Source organism: Tursiops truncatus, chromosome 7 (genome assembly GCF_011762595.2).
Source record: "Tursiops truncatus isolate mTurTru1 chromosome 7, mTurTru1.mat.Y, whole genome shotgun sequence".
NCBI lineage: Eukaryota > Metazoa > Chordata > Mammalia > Artiodactyla > Delphinidae > Tursiops > Tursiops truncatus.
The window spans coordinates 81,874,818-81,888,306 of record NC_047040.1 but is presented as its reverse complement, the minus strand read 5'-3'; the positions used below and the strand labels follow the sequence as shown (position 1 = coordinate 81,888,306).

At 31.5% G+C, this 13,489-nt stretch overlaps 1 protein-coding gene and 1 non-coding gene across 6 annotated transcripts in view; one reads left to right on the top strand and one right to left on the bottom strand.

Annotated features, from left to right (window-relative positions):
- The window catches only part of ORC4 (origin recognition complex subunit 4), a 95,599-nt gene that overhangs the window by 17,696 nt on the left and 64,414 nt on the right, over positions 1-13,489 (bottom strand). For 4 of the 5 annotated variants that reach the window (XM_073807736.1, XM_019925532.3, XM_019925533.3 and 1 more), the window contains 5 exons: positions 10,932-11,007; positions 10,411-10,496; positions 7,421-7,469; positions 5,400-5,551; positions 2,492-2,665 (listed from right to left, as the gene is read on the bottom strand). In XM_073807736.1, the coding sequence (XP_073663837.1) occupies positions 2,492-2,665; positions 5,400-5,551; positions 7,421-7,469; positions 10,411-10,496; positions 10,932-11,007 (537 nt within the window). The remainder of the gene's footprint in view (positions 1-2,491; positions 2,666-5,399; positions 5,552-7,420; positions 7,470-10,410; positions 10,497-10,931; positions 11,008-13,489) is intronic. The other variant, XM_019925535.3, reaches the window with a different exon arrangement.
- LOC117313129 (U2 spliceosomal RNA) lies at positions 4,571-4,761 on the top strand. Its single transcript, XR_004527590.1, has one exon. It is a non-coding gene; the product is annotated as a U2 spliceosomal RNA (small nuclear RNA).

The window sequence follows — 13,489 nt, the reverse complement described above, 5'->3', positions numbered from 1 at the left end:
TCAAGTGAAGCGCATTTATGAGCATACCCTAAAGGGAGGTGGCAAATGATGATTAGGATAGGGCAAGAAAATATTAGAACTAAGAGACACAAACTCCAGTGGTATTAGTTCTACCTTATGAAAGAACTGTAAGATTATCAAAAAGGTGACAGGAGAGTGTTCACATTCATTCCTATCATCCTGCCTCTAAATTCAGTGATCAGCAAAGAAGGACCAAAAACCTAGGGTTAGCCACTCTCCATCACATGCTTACCATTTTCTGAGTCATCCAGAGTTATGCTTCACAGTAACTGTCACCATCTACTTCCTTTATATACCCATTCTAGGATCTCAGAATACAACATAGCTGGGAGGGACAGAAAGATGGATGACAGTACAGTATAATCTGGGCTTACGTAGTCGTCTTAGGAAAAGAAAGTGAGCAGGGATAAGAATAATAAAAGCCCTGGGAAAGCACAGACATTTAAATACTAAGACTGCATTTGATCACTAAAGCAATCAGAAAAACACACTGTTGCAACAAGACAATCAGTTCAGGAGTTGTAAAAGGTGAAAGTCTGTGACGCACTCAAAAGTGGATTCAGAGGCCAAAGATTCAGAGCACTGACCCACTCCAGATCCAGGTAAAGGAAAAGACAATGTGAGAGCACCAACTATAAAGTGTTCTTATAGCATGGACTCTTATAATTAGACATAGTATCAAGAAAAACTTGCACGAGCTAGTAAATATCTGAGTCCCAGGAAAAGTTAATTTGGGGAGGAAGGTGGAAGGAAGGACCCACACCTAATTATATCATGACACAGTATCATGATTTAAGGATAAAGTCAATCATTTTGATATACAATTCTGCACAGTTATATTAGGAAAAAAATATGAGATTAACGATTACAACAAAGTAAAAAAGGTAAACCAAAGAATAATATTTAAGGTTTGAATCCTTTATGTAAAAACAAATTTGGCATGTATCAATATATAAGGTCTGAAATTCTATGAACCAAATAATTACTTTGTAGTGAAAGGAGGGAAGATGGGCATGGACATAAGGGAAAATTCTACCTTTTACCATGTATTCTTAAGCACTGGTTAAATTTTGTTCGTAACTTTTAATTTTAAAAAACTGTGTCAAAATTAATAGTTCTCACATAAGCTGACTCTATTTTAAAATCAAAATAAGAATCAAGTTTCAGTTATACAAGTTAGGTTCTGCATAAGTAATGGATAGCAACGTGATTACAGTTAACGATACAGTACTATATACTTGAAATTTGCTTAGAAGATAGAACTTAACTGTTTTACCACAAAATTAAAAAAAAGGAGAAAAGAAAGAAATCTATATGAGGTGATGGATATGTTAAATATTATAGCTTGATTGTGGTATTTCACAATGTATACCAAAACATCAAGTTGTATACCTTAAATATGAGCAATTTCTAACTTGTCAATTATACCTCAACAAAGATGGGAAAAAACCAAGAATCGTTAAAGAGCAAAATAAATGCAAACTTTCACTTTTAATTTGGTATTGATATTTAAGATTTTACAGTAAAAAAATATAATCTATCATTATTGCTATAACATAAAACAATCTTTTAGAGCCAAAGAATATAGACTGTTCAATTCTAAGCAGATCTAATCATCCTCACTCATTAGTATTTAATATTATAGACCAGTTTTTCCTAATTCTTTCATAACCAAGGACTCTATATTATTTTCCACTTTCACAAGGTCCATATTTTTGACATGTAAGATTTATTCAGTAATATTTTTTTCAAACACATTATTAAACACATATTCACACACATACACTCTCTCCCTTTTCCCTGCCAACTAAAACTTGTCAGTATAAGATAAACTGATGCTAGTACTCTTAGCTGATAAAACAACAGTCTGTACAAATTAGGCTGTTCAACTTAAGTATATTTAGAGTCCACAAGGTTCAGAAGATGTTTAAAACAACAAGTGAGTGTGCATTTGCAACTTAAGACCCTCAGGGCTCCAAGGACTCAAAGATGGGATATGTCAATATAGATAATATAACCAAAGTTGCCACAGTCTGAATTGCCTCTTAATAGACCCAATGAGAAAAATGCTTAAGTTGTTCATGAGAACTGGAAAAGAAAAACCCACACTGGATAGGTAGGTATGAACCTTACTAAATTAATATATTGCTAAACTTATAAATAAAGAAAATAAATATTTAATGATGAAGTTCATTAACAAAGTAATCTAAAATATAAACCAGATACAAATAAATCTCATAAAAGTTCCTTTGAGAAAAAAAATTTAGAAGTATGACATTTCAACTGTTTTTGAAAAGAAAATACACAAACAAAAGAGTATAATTTGTATTAATGCAGTTTTGTGCCACAGTAATATTAGAAATTTTATGCTAACTTACAGATTTTAAAGATTTTCAAGTTTTAATTGCTTTCAAATGGTATAGCAAGACACAAATATTACTTTAATATTATTGTCTTTTTTCCAAACTACCTGAACATTTTCATTCCACTTCTCAGCAAAAATCTTGCCTGGAAATACTGCAGGTAGAGATAATTGTTCTTTAAATATTTTAAGATACTGTGGAAAACCAAATGAATTCATTAAGTGTATCTGCCGGTGGGAAAATCGTGACTTCACTCTCTTTTCTAAGAGTTCCAAAATATCCTTAAAAACAAACAAAAATCTCCGTAAGATGCATATTTAAAATAACCATACCAATGTTAGAGGTATAACTATTTGAACTATCACTTATAATCAGCAATGTTTATCCTGTAATAGACAATTAAGCATTAAAAATGCTTATCCTGTAATACACAATTAAGCATTAAAAAAAATTTAATTATTCCCTTGATCTACTTAGGGCTACAAGGTAGTAGAGGTAAGAGAATGAGGCTTGGAAATAAACCAAGCCTCTGAAAGTATTTTTAATCCAAGCTACTTTTAATCCCCTTCTAAGCACTTGTAAGCCTGGTGATGTCAAGCCTTTTTCCAACCATGTTTTTCTCAGCTTATCTTTAACATTGCAAGGCCAACAATAACTACTAAAAAATTATAGCTATCAATAAACAATTTCATACATTCTATGAAGAATTCAGATAAAAATTAATATAATAAAATGTAATTAGACTTATTAACATTCATGAAAATTTAAACATCTTCTTCATTGTTTTATGTAACAAAGACTCAAGAAGCAGCATGTGTAATGGAGAAACATTCAATTCACTAAACTATACAAATTTAAGCTGAAGCCACACTGGACTTAAGGAACAAACTGTAGAAGAGGAAACTGGCAGGAACACAGTGTGACACTGGTAAATTATTCTGTCTTTTGGCTTTTTTATAACAATATTTGAGAAACTACTTGTATTAGTGCTATTTTTCCTTGAGAAGTGAGGGAGCAAGTTTAGTGTCAATTTTCTATAAAAGAAGAAAAACAAAAAGCTGTGGTGAGGCCCAGAAATACGGATTTTCAAATCTACCCAGATGATTCTAGGTTAAGAAACCAATGATACACAGGAAAGAATTAAAGCGACCAAAAAGGCATCATGGCATCATGGTTAGTGTGGAAAGGAAGACAGGAAAGATTAATAGCTTGGGGTTAGAGTGGAGGAGGGTGAATGAAAAACCTGAGATGTGTTTACAGGTTAAAGAAAAATATAGTGACAGCATAAGACAATTAAAAGTTATGTTCAGAGACAGAAATATTATACATTTACTTTCTACTAAGGAGCAGTTCTAGATCACCCATACAGGTAAGCAATAATTAAGAGCCTGAACTTGGGAATGGAAAGAGATGGAAGTAAAAGAATTTTAGAGGTGAACAGTAACTGATAGTTTGGTGGTGGGCAGTAATGACAGAAATTGGTAATGTGGGGATACAGGGAATAGTAGAAAAAAAAAAATTACTGCCACAAGGAAGAGGTTATTTGCTAACAAAATCACTACTCCATCATTCCTTTTGCTCTTTCCCTATAAACATGGACACATAGATATATACTTAGACTTGAATTACATAGTTGGAGAATTATACATACAGAATAAAAAAGAGCCTCTGATAATATGGCTAAGGAGCTACTAACCCTTTATTTGGTCCCTCACTGGGTCAAAAGCATTTGCCACTGCCACTTCCACCCAAAGGAAGAGCTTTTAGCAAGGAGGAATGTGCTTCCTTAACCACTGTGTTAGATTGCTACATTTTGAAAAGAAGAATAAAGATATGTGGAGAACCAGCCAGATTTTCTGTGAGAGAGGCTTATTATGAAAGCATACATTGTAAGCTCTAGAGCACTGGGGAAGGAGGACAGAGAAAGCCACTCCTTTGAGAAACAGCACTAGCAAGACTGTTGAAAGATGACTTAGTAAAGAGTTTCACATTTCTAAAAAAGGGAACGAGCTGTACAAAAGGAGAATGAGGGCTTGACATAAGCCTGCCATAAATGAAGGAGGAAAAAGGATGAAAGCTACAGATGCATGGCAGCCATAGTATAAAAAGCGGGTGACTCTTAAAAACCAGTTTTACCTGAATTCAATTAGAAAGTTCATACTAGGAGAGTAAAAGAAGGTAAACACACTGCTTCTCGGCCTTTCGGCTAAGATCAAGTATAGTATCTGTTCTTATCAGTTTAATAACCGATATGTGCTCTATCCGAGGACAATGAATTAAATGGATTTCTGGAACTAGGAGATGGAATAGGAACTTGCTCCATCCATTCCACGCATCGACCTGGTACTGCAGTACTTCCAAGAATGGTGCACCCACTTCGGGGAAAAATTTTTTAAAAAAAGAAAAAGAGATAGATAAGGTAAATGCAAAAAGACCTACATAAGCTGTCTGAAGGTACACAGGGTTCAACATACATGGAGTCTTCACAAAGTAATGTGATAGTGACATTAACACTATGGTTAAATCATTCTAAAATCCTCCAAGGAGCAAAGAAGCCACTATCTACAGTGCCAGCCTGATAGAGATAATCCCTTCCATTTCTGGAGATGTATACTTACAAAGTTGGGACAGTATCATTTTGAGTTGATTCCAAGCATTTTTAAAATATGGAAAGAATCTTAAATGTAAAAAGTAGAAACTATTAGCAATTTTTATAAAATGGTAGTGAGGTCATTTACCTTTCTCTTTATTTGCTAATGTAGAAATTATATTTATTAGCATAATCTCACTTCACATTTTTTTATTCAGTGATTTGATTAGACGGCAGGAGGTATTAGTCTATCAAGATATGTGATAAATATTTCCTTGTTTTCCTCAATTTGAGTTGAAAAGTGGGATAAATGTGCCAAGTATTGATGAAATACATTTGAAAAATGACCTACATAGTAACTAAGTCAGTAATTAAACTTTAATTTTCTAAATATTATAATCAATTTTTAAAATAGAAACACTTACCAATCTACATGTAAGACCAATAATTGCTACCGGAGTCTGTGCAGACTGAGAAATGTCAAAAAGATTATAGAGGAGTGTTTGGTTTTTATGATGAGCAAAAAGATCAAATTCATCTAATATGAAGATCACTGGGCAACTACTAGTCCGGTCACCTAAGAAAAAATAAGAGTTTTATATTAACAAGCAATTATATCAGCCTTTCTTAAATTTCCAAACTATTTATTACATTTCATTTTTTAAAACTCAATTCAAAAAAAATATATTGATAACCTACTTTGGGTGGGGCACTTACCAATGCTTGTACATTTATTCAACAAAAAAAATTATTCAAAGGACAAAATAGCCCCTATGGCCCTCAGGTAATTCAGTCTAATCACCAGACTCTAGTAGCTTTACTGATGTTAAGAAAATCATTTAAATGACTGAAGATTATTGTTTTTTTAAATTATGTAAACGTAATTCTTCTATCATCAGAAAATTGACAAGGATCTTTTAACACCTACAGAGACCAAAACACTTTGGGATTAAATACAGAGGGACATAAAACTATTACTTCAAAAGAGACTTATTTTTAGTTAGTAGAAATACAAAGTAAATCTTCCCATAGAAATAATTTTTATAAATAACCGTTGTACTGTGAAGTTTAACCAAAGCTACTTTAACTCCTACTAATGACAATTTTAACACTTCTACAATAGGGAAAAGTTCAACATGACTCTGTGGATTTGTTTTTCTCCTCACAACAATGGAAACTACTTTAGCAGAACAATCACTATTACCTTAAGGTCTAAGGCTTTATATTTGCATAAAAAGTGAAAAAAACTGATAATAAACAGATTTATTAATAATAATTATTATCTGTTAGATAATATCTGATAATATTATCCAATAGATAATAAAACATATGCATTAACCTAAATGACATTAAAACCACAGGGACCACTCAGAAGTCTAGACCTACAAAATACAGTACTTTAGTTTTTGATAAAATATAGCATTACATAACAATGGAAAAAGTGGTATATTCAAGATTAGATCTTTACTTTACACCTTACCAAAATAAATTCCAGCCAAATTATGAATTATATGTACTGGATGAAAATATAAGTGAATGTCAAAGTATGAAGGAGAGAAAAATTTTGACTATGTAAAAAATTTTAAACTTCTATTCAGCAGAAAAGTCCAAACCAAACTTAAGAGAAGAAAGAAACAAGTGCAAGAATTCACATAATAAGTATGAGATAAACCACCAAAATAAGGCAAAGAACCAACAGGAAAAACACAAACCAGGAAATATCAGTGGCCAATTAAAATTTGATATGAGCATCATCAGTATACAAATTATGCAAATTAAACTAAAATAAAAATTTTTTTCTATTAAATAGGCAAACATGAAAATAATTGTTTTTGAGGTCCTGTAGGAAAAAAGTACTTTTAAATATGTTTAGAAAATGGACCTTCTAGGGTAGTTTGGTAATTAATATTTATTCTTTTAAATGTAGAACCTTTTAATCTAGAATTCTACTCATTGAAATTTACCCCAGGAAATCTGGATGATCATTTAAGCATTTCTTCCTAATTATACAAAATTAGAAATAAAAGTTGATAGCTGGTGATTAATAAATTATAATTCATTATATTAGAATTATAAATTATAGTTAATTTATATTTTTAAAATGAAATATATGAGAACCATAAAAATGATGATGCACCTCAATATTTACTGACATGGAAAGATGCTTACGACATACCATGAGTAAGTGAAAAGATATATATCACACAACAAAATAGAAAAGATTTTATTCTTATTGAAAATTATGTCTATACCAACAATATACTACAGGTGAATAAAGATATGAAATCAAATGTTAGTTGGAATAATCACTATTATTAGGGATTTCAATGGTCATTATTTTATTCTTTTTTATATTTCTTTATTTGTTTTTGTAAAAGCGTATGATCAAGGGATAAATAAAGCTAAACAATTATTGTTTGATATTGTTAAACATACTAATATTTACCTTTTTTTAAAGCTTCCAGAAGAAATGAAAGGTTTTCGGCAAAGCTTCCCTGAATAACAAAAAGATACCATGACTAGAAGTTTAGTGAAATAAAGAATAAAAGAGGGCTATATGATTCTATATACTGTATAGACACCGTGTATCTGGCCAAAGTCACTGGCCAGATTCTGAGCTGAATATCTCTATGCTTACAATCTAAAACTTAAATACAAAAGTAGAGATGGCATAGCACTGAAAATGGCATTATTATGCCATGTTCAAAATTTTATATTTTCTGGATAAAATCTGTAAAACTGTTAACTTTATTTAAAGGGAATTTTTAAGAGTTGTTATATTCTGAATAGTCAGAGATCAAGAAATCCATTGCACTTTGTATCTTGAAACACATCAGTCTCTAGCAAGTCTCAAACTTGTACCATTAAAAAAATTACCATGAATTTAAATGAGATACAAAAGGAAAAGGGAGAAGAAACTTGCCTCAAACATCAGACAATACAACAGTGTTTCTCTATTCAAGAGAATATTATAGAATTTGTATATATCATATCAAATTTGGCTATGTTTACTTGGAACACAGCCAAAACATTTTTGGATACAACTTAAATATTCTGGTTGGAAATTAATAGAGTAGCAGATGCATTATCCAGATGTTCCAGCTTGTGGATAAAGGCCTCATTAAAATATTTTTTCACTTAAGTCCTTAATTTTTACTTCATTCAGATTTCTTAATTTAAAGAAACAGCCAACTTTAAATTTGAGGAGATATACAGGAAAAAAGAAACCCACTTGTTTGTTTCCCAGTAGAGAGAACTGATATAAAATAGCATAACAGGTTTTAAAGAGCTTCTACATATTTTGTGATGATTACATACTGTCAAGTAATACTATTTCCAAGGTAGGCAGGGCAAGAGGTATTTACCATAACATAAACAAAGGCTCAGAGACAATCTGTTGGAAAATCAGTGGTCAAAGTTACTCAAAGGTTGCTTACATTTTGCTATTTTTTTAAAGACTATTATACCTGACATTAAGTGTAAGTATATACTTAAATTCATATGCACATATTATAAGAATTTACTTATATGAGTATATATTTATATAAATATACACATTTATGTGTGTGTGTGTGTGTGTGTGTATATATATATATATAAAAAAAAATGAATATACAAGTTTGCTCTAAGTACATCAAAACAGAAAGGGTCTGGGTTAAATCACTTAGTTTCTTAATGCCCAGCCTTTGTCATTTTATGACTTTAGGCACACTAATTATGTTCTCTTAGCCTCAGGTGCCTAATCTATACAATGTAGAAGTTAAACTAATAATCTGTATATGTGGGGATTATGATAACAATAGTGATGACTAGGATGATAACCAACTGTGCCTTGTATTATTTCATATGAATCCAACGCAAATAGCTCTATTTAGAAAAGTCAGAAACACTTATCTACTGGAAACCAAAAGCCAAACAGAGTCTACGTAATAGTAACTCTCCTTTGCCAACTAGGCCGCTATCTTCTACATTACATTCTGGACAGGAGGTAGAACAACAGATTTACAGAAGAAGCATTTGAACTTGCACTTCAAAGACCTGTAGATAGGGACTTCCCTGGTGGTGCAGTGTTTAAGAATCCGCCTGCCAATGCAGGGGACACGGGTTCGATCCCTGGTCCGGGAAGATCCCACATGCCGCAGAACAACTAAGCCTGCGTGCCACAACTACTGAGCCTGCGCTCTAGAGCCCGCGAGCCACAACTACTGAGCCCATGTGCCACACATACTGAAGCCCACGCACCTAGAGCCCGTGCTCCGCAACAAGAGAAGCCACTGCAATGAGAAGCCTGCCCACCGCAATGAAGATTATCCCCGCTCACCACAACTAGAGAAAGCCCGTGTGCAGCAATGAAGACCCAATGCAGCCAAAAAAAAAAAAAAAAAAGACCTGTAGATAATGGAAGGGTAACACATGATTGGCTCAACTTGTTATAGGTAATTTTTAAAGAATAAAATTACTAAATGTTAGGAGGCTTACACAACTATGTCAGTGTTACTGCAGAACAGAGACACAGTTTAGAGATTAGAGTGACACCACTGAATGATCACCAGTGACCAGAAAATGAACTTGGAACGTCTACAACCTGCTTCAATTGCATTAAGCAGATGAGTCATTTCATTATGAAAATTAAGGCAGCTGCAAGTTAATCATGTTTCCCTTGAGCCTTATAAATCAAGTGGTAGGTAAAAAGTTTAATAAAAGTTCCAAAACATTTCTTATCAGTTTAAGTTATTGATGTTTACTGTCCTGAGATTCCAAGCTACAATAATGAGATGTGGGTAACTTTCTGAGAACATTTTAATAATAAGAGATAACTGACATTTGCACAGCATATTACCATCCTATTTAAAAAAAAAACATAAATGATGTTTAATACTTCTTTTCTTCTTTAGAATAAATCTGTGAGGTAAGTATAATAAGATAATGCCAATTTAACAGGTGAGGAATCTGTAATTCAAAGATATTTATTAGCCATGATTACCAGGTAGTCAATAGTTATAGGGCAAGACTCAAATCCACTTTTTGTACCTTCAAATTCAATACATTTTCCACTACTCCCATGCTATCCAAGTCTCATAAGAGTAGAAATAGACTGCCAGAGTGTAGTATTTTTAAAAACATATTAATCTATCTCCAAGGGTAGAGAATCATAATATTTACCTTACAGATAAAGAAACAAACTCAGATAATATCTACACAAACCTGGATTTCTTGAAGTATTTTATAACTAGTATAACCTACTTCAAAAAAAATCTAAACATAAAGATTTGATGAATAAATGCATCCTAGTACATTGTACATTCTTATAAGAATCTTACATATTTCAATTTAGAATCTCTGAACTCTTCCTACTCTTCCAAAAATATAAACATATCTATGCATACAGACTTTAATTTGAAGCCTATTTAATAAAATAATGAAAATGATACTTACAAAAACTTTATCTCCAACTACATTTTCCAGATTTAACTGCCTTGTGATTTCCTTTAAGGCAATTTTATCATTGATCTGCAGCAGTCCTGAAATAAAGCCCATTTTAAAGTATTTAATAAAAATGAAATATGTATTTGATACAATGCAGATTATTTTCAAGTAAATTTTCTAATGCTTTTAAAAATTTAACTAGAAAGAAAAAAGTCAAAGCCTGTTAGTGTACATTATTTCCTTTTAAAAACTCAACAGTGAAAACATTTAATAGACTCAAAGAACCATCTTCCTTGGGATTAGTATTTAAAAAAAAACAAGAGACCTTATGTGTCTCCTTTATTAATATTTTTTTAATTTCTAAAAATACTGTGTACAGTGTGCTAAAGTAAAAGTTGTTAAACAAGGATTTAGTTTTTAAAATATAGTTATTAATGCAGATTTAAAACACACTAGTAAATTAAGGTTCATAACATAAAAAGCTCACATGGCTTACATCATTTCCAATAACAAAATGAGGACATACTTACCATTTAAGTGAACTTGTAATACATTTTCACTCACTTCTTCTACTTCCATTAGTTCTTTCAAAGCATGGTTTATTAACTAAATAATATTAAAAAGTTTATGAAATATTTAATAATAGGTAAAAGATGATAAGCCCATATTCTTTTTTAAACTATCAGTAATAGGAACAGAATATAAACAGATTGTCATTTAAAAATCAACAATTAAATTTGCAGATTCTCTGTAGATAGAAAGTTTAACTGAACTCCTAAAGTCTGACTCTTAAGATGCCAGAGCCTGGACTGATGCCACACTCTCTCAATCAGCTACCCAAACTTCTAATAAACGTTCAGAAATAACCCTTAAGTTTTCAAAGAAATACTTCTCTACAGTAGAAGTCACATAAAACTATGGCCACTTAAGAACTTCATGTTTCAGTCAGTTCATTATATGTCTCCACCATTTACTCTACAAAATTATCACTGAAATCAGTTAAAAGCTATTGAAAATAAGTACAAGAACAATGCTAAATGATAGCAAAACATCTGCCCCCAATACAGCAATTTTTATGAAATACTGTGAACTACTTTGTATGTTACCTTAAAATGAAAATTAAAAAAGAAATACCAAGAGGTTAAGCTGAAAAAAGAGATGTTGCCTTTGTTAGCTGCTAGGTAAGCAAAGAAAGCCCTTATTAAACTTAGAGCTCACAATTAAAAAAAAATTATTAATACTAATAAAATATAATAGTAATTACTACTAAAAATACCCAGAAAGTGTTATGCCACCTTAAACTGTTCAATTATAAAGCTTCACATTTTTATAATTACAGGTTTCTATGCCACATACTTACATTCTTTATATTTTTTGATTTGTTACATCTTATCACTCATATTGCACTATCATATATATCTCTTCATATTAATACTACATATTTCCTTAAATTTGAAAATAAATAGAATTAAGAAAAAACATAAAGCTTTTTAAAAGGAAGAGTAATGGCAGATTATTCTTTTTAATATGAAAATAGAAATAGAATGGTACTATCCCAAAATATATAGTCCAGGAAATTAGGCTATGTATACAATAAAGATGGCATCAAAATTTAGTGAGGACAAAAAGGATTATTCAACAAAGTCACTGAGACAACTGGTAAGCTATTTTGAAAAATAAAATACTATTTGTATTTGCAATATTCTACCTCTATTTGTCACTGTAATATCTTTGTGCAATAGAAAGAAAACAAATACCCTCATTTTAAATTATTACGTTTCACAACAGTATATCAAACATACTAGCTATTCCTGGTATATCTGTATAGTTTCTAAAGCATATGGAATTCTACCTCATATCACAGGTAGTCCTCTTAAAAAAGTCCTCTTAAAAAAAGACAATCTCAAAATGTCAACTGTCATACTATGAGTAAAAGCCCAGCTGAGATGTTACATTCTTTACAGAAAACTGTCAGAAGATGAGGTGGTACTTTTCCGTCTTTGGATCAAGTCAGACCCTATCGCAAGAGTTAGCCCCCAGATGATACAAACTCGGGTCTCTTATGCTGTATTCTCTTAGTAACCTGCTGTGTTCTTTCCCCCACCTCTTGATATTTTACTTACATAATATTTATATTTCCCTGGCTCTGATTTTATGTTTAAAATCATTTTATGTTTGACGAATTGTTCAAAACCATTTCAAATTCTTTGCAAAATGAAACAGAGTTAATAATAATACCTTCATTTTACATATGCATAGAGAGAGTTGTAACAGATTTATAGCCTCTTTCCACTGAATTTACTTTAACACCAGGTTACTATGATTTGCTTGAATCAGCTCACAATTTTTTAACGAGGTGTGACCGTCTGAAATGATCATATTAGCAAGTATGTCTTCAAATAATAATTTTAGTTCCACTCTGGATATTGCTAAAATTTACTGTGTAATTAGCTAGGTTACCAATCACATAATGCCAGTTTTTTTTTCAAGGAAACAATGTCATCTTTTCAAATATTTTAAACTATATTATGTACTAAAAAAACTTAGTTGGTTATGTTACACTAACCATCATAACGAATTTGGCTACCCCATCTCCACATTCTTTGTAGCTAAAAATTAATTTTACCAACATAGTAGCACAGCTTGCTTAGAACTGCCAACACCCAGAGATTTTTATGCTTACCTACTATTACTATTCCCAAATACTTTATGGAACACAAGATTCAACAATATGCAACTAGAGGAAATATCAACTAGAAGAAACATCCTACTTAACCATCTAGCAAGTTTCTTTGTCTACAGTTATCTCTATATAGAAGAGCATTTTCCAGGGTCCAATCTGTCATTTGGAACCATATCTATTTTTAAAATAAATGTTTGAAATACAACAAACCACAATATCTGTTACCTTTATCGCTTAACTGTAGATTTTGAATTTTTGTATTTTGGATAGTTTGGCCAAGGATAGTGTTTTAAATATACTGTAATCTTATTTTTTAAGTTCAAATTTACATGATTATACTAAATAATATTACTAACACGACTGTACTAATGCTATGATATATATAATTATACTAATTATATTACA